The sequence below is a fragment of the Prionailurus viverrinus genome, chromosome B4 (assembly GCF_022837055.1).
Source record: "Prionailurus viverrinus isolate Anna chromosome B4, UM_Priviv_1.0, whole genome shotgun sequence".
Classification (NCBI taxonomy): domain Eukaryota; kingdom Metazoa; phylum Chordata; class Mammalia; order Carnivora; family Felidae; genus Prionailurus; species Prionailurus viverrinus.
The window spans coordinates 114,253,739-114,271,929 of NC_062567.1; the positions used below are offsets into that span (position 1 = coordinate 114,253,739).

The 18,191-nt window shown below is 39.8% G+C and overlaps 1 protein-coding gene and 1 pseudogene across 3 annotated transcripts in view; both read right to left on the bottom strand.

Annotated features, from left to right (window-relative positions):
• The window catches only part of NTN4 (netrin 4), a 123,947-nt gene that overhangs the window by 71,595 nt on the left and 34,161 nt on the right, over positions 1-18,191 (bottom strand). For all 3 annotated transcript variants that reach the window (XM_047867017.1, XM_047867016.1, XM_047867015.1), the window contains exon 3: positions 4,971-5,249. In XM_047867017.1, the coding sequence (XP_047722973.1) occupies positions 4,971-5,249 (279 nt within the window). The remainder of the gene's footprint in view (positions 1-4,970; positions 5,250-18,191) is intronic.
• On the bottom strand, positions 1,067-4,170 carry LOC125169804 (aspartate aminotransferase, mitochondrial-like; annotated as a pseudogene).

The following is an 18,191-nucleotide window of genomic DNA, read 5'->3' on the forward strand; positions in this document are numbered from 1 at the left end:
AGTTGCCTACTCTTCCACTATTCATTGCTGAGAAAGACAAGGGTATGGGATGAATAGCAAATTATGTCCTTTACTCTTCAAATAAATAAATCCTGAGAAAATGGGGTTGATGGCCAATCAGGCAGTAGAACAGGATGAAAATCTAGGCTAGTTAGAGATCTTTGTGCCGTAGGCAAAGAACAGCAGGGATAAGGGAAAAGAGAGGAACATTAAAATGCCTGGAAACATTAAAAAGGGAGAAACTTCTTTCTCTTTTCTTAAACAAGATAAGAAACAGCATTTTTAATTTTCCTTGCTGCAGTGGCAGTAGATTGTGGTTTTCATAAAACACGATTTCAGTAACATGGTCTATTGATAAGATTGCTCAGTCATGGGAAGATAAACAGGCTGACCATTAATGTTAGGACTAGGTCTTCTCACAAAGCCTTTAACAAGGGCTATGTCTCACGCTGGGTCCACAGAGGAACTCTTAACACTATAAGGTGCTTCAGTTAAAGCTTCTGCGATATTACAATGGCATGATTGATGGTTTTCTTTTAAGAATGTGACTCTCTTGGGGTGCCTGGGTGGCGCAGTCGGTTAAGCGTCCGACTTCAGCCAGGTCACGATCTCGCGGTCCATGAGTTCGAGCCCCGCGTCGGGCTCTGGGCTGATGGCTCAGAGCCTGGAGCCTGTTTCCGATTCTGTGTCTCCCTCTCTCTCTGCCCCTCCCCCATTCATGCTCTGTCTCTCTCTGTCCCAAAAATAAATAAACGTTGAAAAAAAAATTAAAAAAAAAAAAAAAAAAAAAAAAAGAATGTGACTCTCTTATACATGTAAACTACTTTAGAAAAGATATAGATAAAAAGCTGAGGGAGAGTTTGGTTTCAAGCCACACAGTTCCAGACACCAGCCACAGATGCCCCTGTCCTGTTTAAATACATGTTATTTTCTGAGCAACATTCATTCACTGAGTGGTTGAAAGAAATGATCTGCCAGTCACCTTCACCCTCCCTCATCCTGTGAATCTCACAAATACAGAGGCTGAAGACAGGACAGTTGACTCTGTTCCCTCTCATCAGGAAAATCATTTGGTGACTGAGTGGATGTCATGAGCAAGATAGCCCAGTTGTCCAAGATGATCCTTGCTACAAAGATGAGGCTGACCTTTGTCATGTAGATGAGAACTCCTTGGTCAGCTGTTCCACCTGTTTGGGCTTTAGCCCTGTGAAACAAAATATGCCAGTCTGGTCAGGGATGTGCTGCCCATTGTGGGAGAAGTCCTCCTTCTTGAGGTTGGAGACCAGCCGAATCTGCATGCTAATGATGCAGCTGGCCATGACTTGCGCTTCTTAACAACCATTGTTTTTGAAAATCTAGATGGTCAGAGTGGTCGAGGCAACTCGGGCTCCATTGAGAGGAGGGTTGGAATACACGGGATGGATCAGTGTCTTCATCTGTGATTCCACCCCTCTGACTTCATCAGCATCTTTGCAGACCACACTGAAGTCTCCCACACACTTACCATATAAGCCCATGTTCTTGGTATAGGATTGGCAGAGACAAACATTAATGCCCTCTTCAGTGAAGTGGTGTACAGCCTAGGCATCCTTGGTACCATCACAAAGTTTTGGTAGGCCATGTCAAAGAACGTAGAGAGATTCTTTTTGTCACTGCTGTTGCTATTTCCTTCTATTTCTCAGAATGAGGGTCCACTTCCACGGGATTGTGGGCATAGGTGTGCAGAAGAACACTTTGCTGTGACATTTTTGAAATGTCCTCCATAGTGCTTGTGAAGTCAAAGCCACAAGTCTTGGGCAGCGGGGGGGGGGGGGGGGGGTCATAGTATTGTTAACCTTGCAGCTGCATGCCAGTGTGTCTGATGGTTTGGGTAGAAAAGACATCTTGGCGGATCTTAAAAAATCTATGCAGAAAACCAGTTTGATACCCAGGGCCTTAATTCCAGAAATGGTCTGCACAGTGATATACTGGCCAATTTTCAACTCTTTGCTGTCCTCCACCGGGGTCTGTCCTATAGATGTCTTGCAAAATTCAGCCAGTCCTGCAATGGGCAGATATTCTTTGTCCATATTTTTTACATCAGTCTGGGCCTCTGCCTTCCAGATGCTAGGGAGGACATAAGGCTCTCCTATACTGGTAGACACCTCCTACCAGATTCTTTCTGCTACTGGTGTCTCTCTTACAGTATTTTGTGACTCTTGGGATGGGATCTGGAGGCCCCATCTCCACATGGGCCCACCAGGATCTGACTCTTGCAGAGACCAGGTGGTGAGGCTGAGGTGGAAGACTGTGGTGATTTTGGAGAGGATGCTGTCAGAGTGCAGCAGTACCAGGTGGCAACAAGAGGTTCAGTGGGTAGTGGCAGAATGGAGTGGAGGGCCAGTGGTGCAAACATGGGGGCTCAGGCTCATTGCCTTACAGTTTTCTTGCTGGCAGAAGACTGTATAGAATAGTTATATTTTGAGACTTTTATAGAAGTTTCTCATAACTCTGTATTTATCTCTTTTCAAGTTTAGCAAAGTTAATAGAATTCTCTCTCCCTTTTTTTAAGTCAGAAAGCCATTTTTTAATTTCTAAAGCTCTAGCATATATTTCTAGGGTGTGCCGATGGTCACCTGCCACACCTGTACCAGGTTGTCTGGGTAGCCAGCAAACAGTCCGGCTATCAGAAGACCAGGTTGGGGAGGTACACTGGGGTGGCTCTGCCTTGCTGCTAATACTGATAACTTCTTGTTTCGGCTAATCTACAATGATCTTGACCTTAAAGTTCCAGATCTTAATGCTGTGGCATGTGGCAACACAGAGCCACAGTGGTGGGGGCTGAATCACAGGGTATTGATGACATCCTTGCCATCTAGTGCATGAAGGTACTTGCCTTTCTTGAGGACCCACAGCATGACCTGGCCATCTCTGCCTCCAGAAGCACAGAGGAATCCATCTGGAGAGACAGTCACCGCATTCAGGTAGCCTGTGTGGCCAGTGTGGTTGGTCTTCAGCTTGTAGTTTTCCAGATTTTATCCCTTGACCAGCTTGTGGCTTATGAACAAAAGAAATCTACTTCTCACAGTTCTGGAGACTGGAAGTCTAAGATCAGGGTGCCAGCATAGTCGGTCGGGTTCTCATAAAGACCCTCTTCCAGGTTACAGACTGCTGACTGCTCACTGTATCCTCACGTGGCAGAAAGAGAGCTAGCTAGCTCTCTCAGCTCTTAAGGCCACTAATCCCATTCATGAGGGCTCTACTCTCATGACCTACTTACCTCCCAAAGGCCCCACCTCCACATACCATCAAACTGTGATTAGGTTTTCAACATATGAATTTTGGAGGGACACAAACATTCAGTCCATTGCAGCCTGCATGCTCTCCTTTCACTAATTCACTTAGTGGCAGAAATTTATTGGTGCTCTACTTCACATAAACTTTCTAGTTACAGTCTAGTAGATTGACATGTGTCTAGAATGTCTGGGTTCTTTTTTTTTTTTTTTTTTTTATGTTTGCTTAGTTAGGAGAGGAGGGGCAGAGAGAGGGAGAGAGAATCCCAAGCAGGCTCCACACTGTTAGCATGGAGACCCACCTGGGGCACGACCTCACGAACCAATGTGAGATCATGACCTGAGCTGAAATCAAAAGTCAGATGCTTAACCAACTGAGCCCCCGAGGTGCCCCTGGGTTATTTTCTATTTCAATCATACTTGAACCCAATTATCTTAGGTATTACAAATTAGTCCATCCTTTATTTGAAGCAATGTGAGTTCAGAGATCCATTAGTGTTTGCAAACTAGTTTGTTGGGTGAATGTTTCATTTTCTCCAACTTGGGAGCCCCAGTTTCATTTCTAGAGTGATAGCATTGTTTCTGTTTTTGAAACTCTGGCTGATTCCGTAGTCATTTTTGTTACCCCAATGTTGTCCTGCACCCCAGGGACTTAGCCCAGCAAACACAAACTGTCCTGCTGGCTAACTGGTTCATGCTCCCTTATGGCCCTTTCCTCTATCAGGGCTGGGAGAAAGATGACACATGTGGAAGTCTACTCTACAAAATGAAATAAGGATACTTTGAGATCTTCAAATTTTTTTTATTTATTTTTGCTTTGATCTGAAGTATCAGAGAAAAATATAAATTTAAAAATTGAAGTGCTCTCCTACCTGTCTTCCCCTTGCCTAATCCGCATAGCTTTGGGTGCATCCCAACAAGGCACTTGCTGTCTGAGCCACTCTGTAACCTTGTTTTTTGGAAGAAGGTGATGTGAGGACAATGACAATAGGTTTTGATTATCTTTTTATTCCTATGTTGCTATCACTCAATCAAACACCTAATTCTGGCTCCAGTAACATACCAGACTAAGGCAACAAAGATCACACAGTCCCTGTCATCAGGAGTTTGTGATCTCCTAGGAGATGCAGACAAGCAAAAGTTGAGAGGAAAGCCCAAGGAGATATGTGAATACAGAGGAAAGGGAGTTTAACCATGGTTTAGGGTGAGAGGGGGTCAGGCCAACTCTTCACAGAGGAGAATTATTATTCATTCTATTGGCTGAACAGCAAAAGATACCAGGCATTAAACTGAAGTTCTTATTTTTTCCACTTTAAAATGTCTTCAACAATGGTTCCCATTTACTGTCAAAGCTGGCTTCTGAGTGATAATGCCACTAATATGATTATGCCAACCTCTCTTACTGCTCACCTTACACTTCATATCTGAAGGTCATGGCACTAAAAATTGGCATGGATGTATTCCAAGGAATCTGGTTATCATACTTGACTATTTATAATTCTAAAATTGAAGACTAAATCACAAGTTAATTGGCACTTTAAAAGATGGGTATGGAGTTGGAGGAGTGAATCAGCAGAGGAAGAAACAGGGAGGACTATGTGAGTGCAGACCAACTCTAAGGGAACTTCGATTACCAATGTCCAAAGCTGAAAGTAACTTATGGTTTGTTTTTCACAGGTGAGGAATTGTTTTACATACCACATGGAATGCTCCTGGGGCTTTGACAGGTCTGAAGCCATCAACAGGAACGCATTGATCCGCATGGCCGTTACAGAAGCAGCTGCCCTTGACAATGAAATCATAGATTGCATAATGTGTAAAATGTTGAGGCTTTGTGGTCAGGTCATTTCTCTGACAGGGGCAAGACTGTCGTTTTAGCAACTGCACACGGAGGTTGGTGATCTTCAATTGCTCCTGCACTTTGACACTATAAGGGTTCTCTGCATCATACGGTGGTGACAAAGCTCTGAAAATAACCTGTAAAGAAAGAAAAAAATACCATGAGTATATACGACTGTGTACAAACCCCAAATTGTTTGCCTCATACAGTCTTGGTTTGATTTACATCTTTTGTCATCTGCAAGTGATAAGATAAGAGATTTTTAGACTTTGATCACACAGGTGTGCTGCCTGTTCAGATGCAGAAGTATAAATTGAGTAACCAGCAGAGACCTTACTCTTGAGAGGAAGGCAGCCATGCAAAGATCTTGGGGGAAGAGCATTCTGGGCAGAAGGAACAGAAAGTTTAAAGGCCTTGAAGCTGAATCCAGCTTGGCTTATTAAAGGAAGAACAACAAGGCCAGTGTGACTGAAGTCCAGGAAACAAGGGGACAGTTTTTAGAGAAGAGGACAGAGCCAGTGCATAACAGATCATGAATAGAGAGTCCTTTAAAGGCCATGGTAGTTATTCTAACTGTCGTGGGAAGGCACTGGAGGGTCATATGCAGAGAGCTGATATCATCTGATTTACATTTTTTAAAAAGATAACTCCCACTTCTATAAGGAGAATGGATTAAAAAGGGGGAAGAAGAGAAGCACCAAAATCAAGATCCAGACACTTCTATTTCCAAATGAAGTGTGACCCTTCAAAGACTAATCAGTTATTAATTGGGGCCACTGTTGCTACAAATACCTTTGGTTCTCCTTTTCTGGATCTGCCTTCCAAGCTTGTGGTACATTCTTGGAATATTCTTATGAGTAGTAAATATATAGTCATTTCAGGGTGGATTTGATTTCTGAAATCAGTTAAAAGTCCTTTAAATCCAAATGTAGAAAATAAAACGGCTGATCAAGTTAGTTAACAGTATTTTGGTTAAATGTAAAGTATAAGTAATAAAACTTTTTATTGTGTATATTACAGATAGACTTGAAAGGCAATTTAAAACGTTAGTTCTGAGGAGGAAACCAGAGGGAGGAAGACTCAGAAGGGACGGACTTTGGGCATGTGTGTGTGTCCATACGTTATATGGGGGTAATAAAAGGGCCCCTGGGGTGGAGGGGTACAAACTTCTCTAATGGATGTCTTAACTTTGGGGGAGTAAGGCTGGTGGGAGAGAAAAATCACTGCCAGTAGAAAGCAATGAATATAAAAAAAGGAATTCCAAACTATCTCACAACATAAAACAGTATCATAAGGAGACCAATACCAAGTTATACCTTATTATGCAGGTTAAAAAAAAAAAACAGAACAAAACCTTAAGCAATCTTGTTAATTTATATAATAAGAGACACAAAGCTCCCCTGAAAAAAATTTTAGGCATCTCTTGGCTTTTTAAAGATATGTTAAAACTCTACTCACAAGAAATCCAGAAATATTTTGATAACTGAGTAGTATGAAAGTAAAGTAATTATTAAGTAGGCTTTGGATAAACTCCCATTTAGAGAGAATGTATCTAAAAGTAGCTTTCCAGGAAAAAAATTCCTTAAGGAATACTTCAGATATAAAAATTTCATTTTAAGAATTGATTTTGCAATAAAAGGATGAAAAGGCAAGAATCAACTGTGCAGGATCACATCTCCAGCCATACTTAGGTGCAGAACTGTCCTAAATGAAATATAACTTAAGGAGGAGTGATAATTCAATGGATACTTGGCCTTCATGGCCAATTCTCCATCCAGCAGCTATAGTGATTCTCTATAAATAGAAGTTGGATCATGTCACTGCTTAAATCTGCCCCCACCCAAGGACCTCCCATTTCTCTCAGAATAAAATACAAAGTCCTTATACCAGGCTGCCTCATGTTTGTTCTTAGCACTTATTTACCAATTGATACATTGTAGTTGTACTTTAATGCTTTACTGTCTTCCTGGTCTAGAAAGTAAACTTCTTGAGGATAATTGCTGATCCCAGGACAGTGCCTAGCACAGGGGAAGTATTCAATAAATTCTTAGTAACTGAATTGATTGATTATAACATTGTTCTTGGCATTTAAGTAATAGGTGAGAATTTTAAATAACTTAATTTCCTTTTCTAAGGTCCTAAACAGATTCACACACTGAATTCATATTATAGCACTAGAAGGGAAGAGGTAGGAAATTATAAAAACAGTTAGAAATAACTGAATCATTAACCAACCTCTGCATCTCTAGCTATTTTTGAACTTGCAAACCTTGGAAAAAGTTGTATCCTAAACTTTAACAATGTTCTGCCCCATTTATTCACATGTAAAGTGGTGGAAAGCAACATATGGAATACTGTTTTCCAACAATACTATGTCACCTACTTGAAAGTCAATATGGAAGTAATGTCTCTTTTAATGATAGCCTATATCACAGCATGTTTTTACATTTTGAATCATTAAAAAAATTAAAAAATTGAACCCATTGTGAGTTTTATGTGACACTTATTTTTCAAATCACACCCCCAATACTGGCATTCTGTTAGACATTCGTGAAGGACACTTGCTCTAAATAAAATCAGTAATGTGGCCACCTCCTGGTTTATCAACCACAGTAAAACAAGGACATGGAAAAGGGTCACAGTGCTTACCAAAAAAGTATTCCACTGAAAAGCATATGGCATCCTTCTCTAAACTGTGGCCCACCCTTCCTTTTCCTCAACATTGGTGGTACTGTTTGCTCTCTCTGTTCCTATCACGTATTTATCCTTGACATTTACCCTAGTTCCCTCTCCCCCACTCCTTATAACCCCTGTCCTCTGAGAATTGTTTAGCATATGCAAGGCTAGAGGAAGATCTGTCAAGGTTTGTAGGAACTAGAAGCTCTTTTGCTTCCTGAACCCAGACTGTGGAAGCTGAATGGCGGCTCTGTGCTTAGTGTGCATGACACCACAGTTGGCACGCTGATATCAGCAGGGAAGGGACATCATGACCCCTGAGGCTGCATGCTGGAAAGGAGACAGCAGAGTGCCACAGACACAAAGTGAACGGGAATTTAAACCATGAAATCTTTTTTCCAGAAAGGAGACGCCTTAATCTGATACTCTGGGAAATGGATCTACCCTGCATCAGGAAACAAAGAGTGCGCCAATCCAGATGCTTCAAACTTCTGGCAGGTCGCCCTTTGGGTCCCACCCAGTTTTTCTTCAAACATCTCCAGAAGAAGCCCGCATGGCACCACTAAAATGAAGTAAGAAAAAGTGTAGAAGCCCTCATATATCAGCCTCTTCTGTTTTTGTCCCCATCAGGAACAGGATGTATCTATGGGCCCACCACTGTTCCTCTGTCTATGAGTGCGTCTGAAGGTACACTCCTGCAAGACATAGTTAACAAGCCAGAGGAGAACTAGGATCGAGCCTATTTCAGTGTTTCCAGCTTGTTAGTGCCAGTGGCCAGGACTTCCTGATACTATTTTTCAAATTAAGAAAGTGGGTTAGGGGCGCCTGGGTGGCTCAGTCGGTTGAGCGTCCCGACTTCGGCTCAGGTCATGATCTCACGGTCCGTGGGTTCGAGCCCCGCGTCAGGCTCTGTGCTGACAGCTTGGAGCCTGGAGCCTGCTTCGGATTCTGTGTCTCCCTCTCTCTCTGCCCCTCCCCGGCTCATGCTCTGTCTCTCTCTGTCTCAGAAATAAATAAAGATTAAAAAAAAATTTTTTTTAATTAAAAAAAAAAGTGGGTTATATTTCAGTGATTAATACTATGCTCATTACAGAGAAATCTGTCACTCAAAAATGTAGAAGACATTAAGAATCTACAGTGCAGTCCCAAGGACAGCCAGGAATACCGACTCCACAATATTTTCCCATCTAATTTTCTGTATATATACATATAGAATACAATGTAAACCGCTTTGTTTCAGCTTAACAATACCTTGTGAATTTTTTCCAATTCAGTGAAAATAATTACATCAGTGGTTTTCAAAATGTGGCTCCCAGACCAACAGCATCAGTGTCAACCTGGGAACTAGTTAGAAATGCAAATTCTTGAGCCCTTATACCAGGCTGACTGAATCAGAAACTCTGGGGATGGAGCCCAGCAATCTGGGTTTCAACAAGCCTTCCAGATGATTCTGATGCACAATAAAGTTTGAGAAACACTCTTTCATAATTAAAAAATCTGGTTAGGATTCTATTGTGTGGATATGACATAACTTATTTAACCAGGTTGCTGTTGTTAGGCATCTAGATTGTTTTCAACTTTTCGGTATAACCAACTACAGTGAACAATCTTATAGCTAAAATGCAGAAGTTTATAATAATATCCTGAAGATACATTTCCAAATGTGAAATCAATGGTTTAAATGAAATACATAATTTTAAAACCTATCTGAGCTTCTGAGTGAATCACAAACCTTTCCTACTTAATCTTTGGAATTTTCACATTTCTCTGGTCTTGGCCTGCTTTCTAAGCCTGGAATCCCTTAAACTTTGCCTAAGGATCTGGACTTTTGGCTTAGGCTCTGCCATTTCTTATGCCTTAGTATAACAAAGAGATCCTTAAAAAGTTCTGAACAGGTTAGAATTACCTATATGTTCTTTTCTAACTCTCAATAATAGTGAGAATTAGTTAAAATAGAATTCCATATGTCCTATTTTTACTGAGATGAAACTTTCAACAGAGTTTAACACAATGTGAACAGAATAAGAAGTAAATATTAGGTACATAATAGACAGGAAGTCTTTTGAGTACCAAACTCATATTTACATATTGCTCCATAATTAAAATTTTATTGCCTATGTTAGATCACAATAATTCAAGAAACTTAGTTATCACATTTTAAAATTTTTGTTTAGCTACTAGCTTGAGAAATATTTCAGGTCCAAGGTGATTGCCCATCTTGTGGACTCTGTTGGCACTTGTGTTTCCATGAAAGCACTTTCATGCTAGTACATTGTATTTTATTTTTATTTTTATTATTATTTTTGAGAGAAAGAGCATGAGTGGGGGAGAGGGGCAGAGGGAGAGAGAGAGAATTTTAAGCAGGCTCCATGCCCAGCACAGAGCCCAACGTGGGGCTCGATCCTATGACCCTGGGATCATGACCTGAGTTGAAACCAAGAGTTGGACACTCAACCAACTGAGCCACCCAGGTGCCCGGATCATGCTAGTACATTGTTATTGCCTATTTACTTGTCTGTATCGCAAAATAGACTCTGCTCAGTAGGTTTGTCTGGTTAACAGCTGTGTCCCCCAGCACGTCCCTGGCATATTATAGTATTTCATAATTACATTGAATGAATAAATAAATGAACTATTTTTCCAAATAGCATTTTTAACAAGGAGAAGCCAAATAAGTAATAGGATTTAGAAAAATAAAAAAGGAAAAATGTTCTTACAATTTTGTACTCTTGATGAGAAAGTGTATGAATACATACATATATGTATAAATACCTACATAAAAAATATGTAATATATTTCAAATGGTTTTATGGATTCCTTCTCTTCAATAGTACACACGGTCTTTTACATTCTTAAGAAAAGGGATCAAGCAGGCATGATCAAGCACCCAAATACATACAAATATTACACCTTTTCCATGGTTTGTGGTCTAGTTTTCTTATTTACCAAAAATGGAAGCTTTAAGATCCTAACTGCAATTGTTCTTTAGCGGTTTTTAAAATTCCCGTATCTTTATGTTATCAAAACAGCAGCTTTTGCTTTCAATGATTTCTCTCCTGTTTTTCTATTTAATTTTTGCTTTTATTTTTATTATTTACTTTCTTCTACTTACTTTGGGCTTAATTTTCTCTTCTTTATTTACTAGTTTGTTTACCAGTTTTTTCTCCCAAGTTTTTATTTAAATTAAGGTTAGTCAATATATACTGTAGTATTGGTTTCAGGAGTAGGATTTAGTGACTCATCACTTACATATAACACCAATGCTCATCACAATAAGTGCCCTTCTTAATGCTCATCACCCATTTAGCCCATGCCCCCACCCACCTCTTCTCCATCAATGCTCAGAGTTCTTTTGATTTGCCTCCCTCTCTATTTATATCTTATTTTATTTTTCCTTCCCTTCCCCTATGTTCATCTGTTTTGTTTCTTGAATTACACATATGAGTGAAATCATATAGTATTTGCCTTTCTCTGACTTATTTTGCTTACCATAATACACTCTAGTTCCATCTACCTCATTGCAAATGGCAAGATTTCATTCTTTTTGACGGCTGAGTAATATTCCATTATGTAATACCAAACTTCTTTATCCAATCATCAGTTGATGGACATTTGGGCTCTTTCCATACTTTGGCTATTGTGGATAATGCTGCTATAAACATTGGGGTACATGTACCCCTTCGAATCAGTACATTTGTATACTTTGGATTAATACCCAGTAGTATAATTGTTGGGTAGGGTAGTTCTATTTTTAACTTTTCAAGGAACCCCCATACTGTTTTCTAGAGTGGCTGTACCAGTTTGCATTCCCACCAGCTGTATAAGAGGGTTCCCCTTTCTCCACATCCTCACCAACATCTGTTGTTTCCTGAGTTGTTACTTTAGCCATTTTTAAAAAAAAATTTTTTTTTCAACGTTTATTTATTTTTGGGACAGAGAGAGACAGAGCATGAATGGGGGAGGGGCAGAGAGAGAGGGAGACACAGAATCGGAAACAGGCTCCAGGCTCTGAGCCATCAGCCCAGAGCCCGACGCGGGGCTCGAACTCGCCAACCGCGAGATCGTGACCTGGCTGAAGCCGGACGCTTAACCGACTGCGCCACCCAGGCACCCCTAACTTTAGCCATTTTGACAGGTGTGAGATGGTATCTCATTGTGGTTTTGATTTTTATTTCCCCAATGATAAGTGATGTCGAGCACTTTCTCCTGTGTTTGTTAGCCATTTTTATGTCTTCTTTGGAGAAATGTCTGTTCATGTCTTCTGCCCATTTCCTAACTGGGTTATTTATTTTTGGGGTGTTGAGTTTGATAAGTTCTTTATAGATTTTGAATATTAGCCCTTTATCTGATGTGTCACTTGCAAATATCTTCTCCCATTCCATAGGTTGTCTTTTAGTTTTGTTGATTGTTTCCTTCGTTGTGCAGAAGCTTTTTAACTTGATGAAATCACAATAGTTCATTTTTGCATTTGTTTCCCTTGCCTCCAGTGACATGTCTTATAAGTTGCTACAGCTGAAATCAAAGAGGTTGCTGCCTGTTTTCTCTAGAATTTTTATGGTTTCCTGTCTCACATTTAGGCTTTCATCTGGTTTGAATTTATTTTTGTGTATGGTGTAAGAAAGTGGTCCAGGTTCATTCTTCTGCATGTTGCTGTCCAGTTTTCCCAGCAATATTTGCTGAAGAGACTATTTTCCAATTGGACATTCTTTCCTGCTTTGTCAAAGATGAGTTGGTCATACATTTGTGGGTCCATATCTGGGTTTTCTATTCTGTTCCATTTCTCTATGTGTCTGTTTTATGCCAGTACCATACTGTCTTGGTGATTACAGCTTTGTAATATAGCTTGGAATCTGGAATTGTGATACCTCCAGCTTTGGTTTTTCTTTTTCAATATTACTTTGGCTATTCAGGGTCTTTTCTGGTTCCATATAAATTTTAGAATTGTTTGTTTTAGCTCTATAGAAAAAATGCTGGTGTTATTTTGAGAGAGATTGCATTGAATATGTAGATTGCTTTCAGTAGTATACACATTTTAACAATATTTGCTCTTCCAGTCCATGAACATGGAATGTTTTTTCATTTCTTTGTGTCTTCTTCAATTTGTTTCATAAGTGTTAAATAGTTTTCAGAGGACAGTTCTTTTACCTCTTTGGTTAGATTTATTCCTAGGTATCTTATGGTTTTTAGTGCAGTTGTAAATGGGATTGATTCCTTGATTTCTCTTTCTGCAACTTTGTTATTGGTGTATAGAAATGCAACAAATTTCTGTACATTGATATTATATCCTTAGCTTTGCTGAACTCATTTGTCAATTCTAGCAATTTTTTGGTGGAGTCTTTCAAGTTTTCTACATAGAGTATCATGTCTGCAAAGACTGAAAGTTTGGCTTCTTCCTTGCTGATTTGGATGCCTTTTATTTCTTTTTGTTGTCTAGTTGCTGAGGCTAGGACTTACAGTACTATGTTGAACAACAGTGGTGAGAGTGAACATCCCTGTTGTGTTCCTGACCTTAAGGGAAAAGCTCTCAGGTTTTTCCAACTGAGGATGATATTAACTGTGGATCTTTTGTATATGGCCTTTATCATGTTGAGTTATGTTCCTTCTACCCTTACTTTCTTGAGGGTTTTTTATCAAGAAAGGGATGCTGTATTTTGTCAAGTGCTTTTTCTCCATCTATTGAGAGGATCATATGGTTCTTATCCTTTCTTTTATTAATGTGGTATATCAGGTAGATTGATTTTTGGATATTGAACCACCTTTGCAGACCAGGAATAAATCCTACTTGATTGTGGTGAATAATTCCTTTAATGTCCTGTTGTATTTGATTTGCTAGAATCTTGTTGAGAATTTTTGCATCCATGTTCATCAGGGATATTGGTCTATCATTCTCCTTAGCTGGTTTTGGAATCAAGGTAATTCTGGCCTCATAGAATAAGTTTGGAAAATTTCCTTCTATTTCTATTTTTTGGAACAGCTTCAAAAGAATAGGTATTAACTCTTCTTTAAATGTTTGCTAGAAACCCTTTGGGAAGCCATCCTGCTCTGGACTCTTATTTTTTGGGACATTTTTGATAGCCAATTGAATTTCTTTGCTGGTTATGGATCTGTTCAAGTTTTCTATTTCTTTCTGTTTCAGTTTTGGTAGTTTACATGTTTCTAGGAATTTATCCATTTCTTCTAGATTGCCCAGTTTGTTGGCATATAATTGCTCATAATATTCTCTTACAATTGTTTGTCTTTCCACAGTGTTGGTTGTGATCTCCTCTTTCATTCGTGATTTTATTTATTTGAATTCTTTCTCTTTTCTTTTTGATAAGTCTGGCTAGGGGGTTATCAATTTTGTTTATTCTTTCAAAGAACCAGCTCCTAGTTTCATTGACCTGCTTTCTATATCATTTATTTCCCCTCTAATCTTCATCATTTCCCTTCTTCTGCTGGTTTTAGGATTTATTTGCTGTTCTTTTTCCAGCTTTATTTGCTGTTCTTTTTCCAGCTCATTTAGGTGTAAGATTAGGTTGTGTATTTGAGACTTTTCTTGCTTCTTGAGGAAGGCCTGTATTGCTATGTATTTCCCTCTTACAACCACCTTTGCTGCATCCCAAAGGTTTTGAACTGCCATGTTTTCATTTTCACTTGCTTTAATGTATTTTTAAATTTTTCTTTAATTTCTTGGTTCCATTCATTCTTTAGTAGGATGTTCTTTAACCTCCTTGTATTTGTGGTCCTTCCAAATTTTTTCTTGTGGTTGACTTAAACTTTCATAGTGTTATGGTCTGAAAATATGCATGGTTTGATCTGAATCTTTTTGTACTGGTTGAAGCCTGATTTGTGACCCAGTATGTGATCTATTCCTGAGAATGTTCCCTGGGCACTTGAAAACAATGTGTACTCTGTTGTTTTAGGATGAAATGCTCTGACTGTATCTGTTAAGTCCATTTGGTCCAGTGTGTCATTCAAAGCCATTGTTTTCTTGTTGATGTTCTGCTTAGATGACTGCTTGATGATGTTCTGCTTATTGTTGTAACTGGGTGTTAAAGTCCCCCACTATTATTATATTATTACCAATGAGTTTCTTTAAGTTTGTTATCATATGACTTATATATTTGGCTGTTCCAAGTTGAGGATATAAATATTTACAATTGTTAGATCTTCTTGTTGGATAGACCCCTTTATTGTGATATAGTGCCCTTCTTCACCTCTTGTTATAGTTTTGGTTTTAAAATCTAGTTTATCTGATATAAGTATGGCTACTCTGGCTTTCTTTTGACATCCATTAGCATGATAAATGGTTCTCCATTCCCTCACTTTAAATCTTCAGGTGTTACTGGGTCTAAAATGAGTCTCTTATAAGCAGCATATGGATGGGTCTAGTTTTTTTTTTTTTTAATCTGTTCTGATATCCTATATCTTTTGATTGGAGCATTTAGTCCATTTACATTCAGAGTAATTATTGATAGATATGAATTTAGTGCCATTATATTACCTGTAAAGTTGCTGTTCCTATAGACTGTCTCTGTTCTTTCTAGTCTTGGGTGCTTTTGGTCTCTTCCCCGCTCAAAGAATGCCCTTTAATATTTCTTGCAGAGCTGGTTTAGCGTTCACAAACTCCTTTAGTTTTTGCTTGTCTTGGAAATTCTTTATCTCTCCATCTATTCTGAATGACAGCCTTGTTGGATAAAGTATTCTTGGTTGCCTATTTTTCCCATTTAGCATGTTGACTATATCATGCCACTCCCTTCTGGTCTGCCAAGTTTCTGTGGACAGGTCTGTAGCTAACCTTATGTGTCTACCCTTGTAGGTTAATGGCCTTTTGTCCCTAGCTGCTTTCAGAATTCTCTATCTTCGTATTTTTCAAGTTTCACTATGATATGTCTTGGTGTTGACCTGTTTTTGTTGATTTTGAGTGGAGTTCTCTGTGGACTTCAATGCCTATTTCCTTCCCCAGATTAGGAAAGTTCTCAGCTATAGTTTGTTCAAATAAACCCTCTGCCCCCTTTTCCTGCTCTTCTTATGGTACTCCTATGATATGGATATTACTGTGTTTTATGGAGTTTCTGAGTTCCATAAGTCTATATTCATGATCTAATAGTTTTCTTTCCTTTCCCTCTTCTTTTCTGCTCAGTTATTTTCCATAATTTTATCTTCTATGTCACCTATTCATTCCTCTGCTTATTCCATCCTTATTGTGATTACACTCAGTTGGTTTTGCATCTTAGTTATAGCATTTTTTATTTCAGACTGACTATTTTTTAGGTCTTTTATCTCTGTAGGAAGGGTTTCTCTGGTGTTTTCTCTGCTTCTTTCAAGTCCAGCTAGTATTCTTATGACTGTTGTCTAAATTTTTGATCAGATATATTGCTGATAACTATTTTGAGTAAATCCTTGGCTGTGAGTTCTTGATCTTTCTTTTGGGGAGAATTCCTCCATCTTTTAGGTTTCTGTCTTTTGCATGTTATGAAAGCTTGTTATGTTTTTTGTTGCTGACAGTAATCCTATGTTAAGGAGGGGTTGTACACTGTCCAGGGACTGATGCTTCAGGAAGTGTTTCTAGTGTATGTTTTGTACACTCTGCTGTTGTGTTTTGGCTACTCTTTACCACAGGTCAGTCCTCTGCAGAGTTCCCCCTTTCTTGCAGTGAGGAGTATTGCAGTGGACCTTTAACTAGAATGCTTTGATTTGTTTGTTAAAATGAGCCTGATTAAAAAAAATCCTGGCCCAAAGAGAGAGAGAGAGAGAGAGAGAGAGAGAGAGAGAGAGAGAAGGAAAAGGAACAAACACAGACAAACAAAAAACTGTAAGCCTGATTCCAAAGGAAAAAAAGAAGAAAGCCTGGTCCTATTTCCACCAGAACTGAAGCTGACACTTTGGAGCACTCTGTAATCAGTAGACTTGGTGCATGCAAGGGGCCTGTGCTGATCCTCTAGGGGAGAGGCCCAGTGTGCTGGCCCATAGTCAGACCTGCCTTAGTAACGATGCAACTGCAGGGGTGTAGGGGGGCAGGATTTGATGTAAACAGCTTCAGCCTCCACTGGGAGTGCTGTGTTGCTCACTGAAGTCTGACTGTGCTGGGGGGGGGGGGGGAGATGGCATCACTCTGTCACCCCGCTGTCTCATCCCCAGAGAGGGGACCTCACACCCACCACTGTTCAGGAAGCCCTCACAGAAAAGCGAACAATCTCCCTCCTGTGTCTCAGGCTTACATCAGATCCCTGCCCCCTCACCCTCTCTGTGCTGAGCCATTGGCACACCTGATGACATAGTTCCTCTATGTTTTATCTCTGGCACACAGCCAGGATTCAAAACTCCAAATCTTAAAGGACCAGGCACAGTGTGGAACACCTCCCTTCCTCTGGAGGAGAGCCTCACTGTGCTGTGTCTGGTGCTGTCTTGTGTGCCTGGTGCAAAGCAGCCATACTGCCATGCAGGTGGTTGGCATTTATGGTGAAGCACAGCCAGTAAAAAGTAGCAACCAGATTACCTGCCATCTGCATGCGGTCCTGTCCCTTGCTGATGAATGGCCACTCAATGGTGCCTGCTGGGTCTTTGGTCCTTATGGAGGCAATATACCCTCTTCCACGTGTACTTCAGGAAAGGGAACATTCTTTCCCAGTGCAACCCAGGGAATCCCTACACCATGCTGTCTACTCTTGGGTCTCTCTTGGGTCTACTCTTAGGTTTCTCCAGGAGCACTGCTGCCATCCCAGCTTGAATCAAGCGAATGGCAGGGACTTCTAAGATCTCAGAATTTGAGCTCTGCTATTTGTAAAAACTTGGTGATAGTTCCTCTCGATTCCCCAGTCAATGGTTTGGGGCAGTGTTGTTCATATACAAATCCGACACACTTCTCTCTCTACCCCTCTCTCTTTTTGTCTTTCTCCTCTCTCCATGAAAAGAGCTCCCTCCCCTCCATGGCACCACAGCTTTTCTCTTCCCCCAATTCAGGTCTCTGCACCTTGTACCTGACTTATTCTCAACCTCTAATTGTGCAGATTGTTCTCTTAATCCTTGGATCAATTTCCTAGGTATTCAAAATGATTTGCTGTTATTCTAGCTGTGTGCAAGGGATGAGGAAGCCCAGGGTCCCCCTACTACTCCACCATCTTAACCTATCAATCTACTAGTTTCTTAAAGTAGAACTGTAGATCATTGATTTAAGGACTTTCCCTCCCCACCAAATACTTCTTTAATTGCATCCCATAAATTTTGATATGTTGTGTTTTAATTTTTAATTCAGTTCAAAATCCATTCTAATTTCCCTTTTCATTTCTTCTTTGACTCATGAGTTATTCAAAAGTATGTTATTTAATTTCCAAATATTTGTGGATTTCCCTGATACCTCTTGTTATTGATTTCTAATTTAATTCCTTTGTGGTCACAGAACATAGCTTGTATGATTTGAGTTC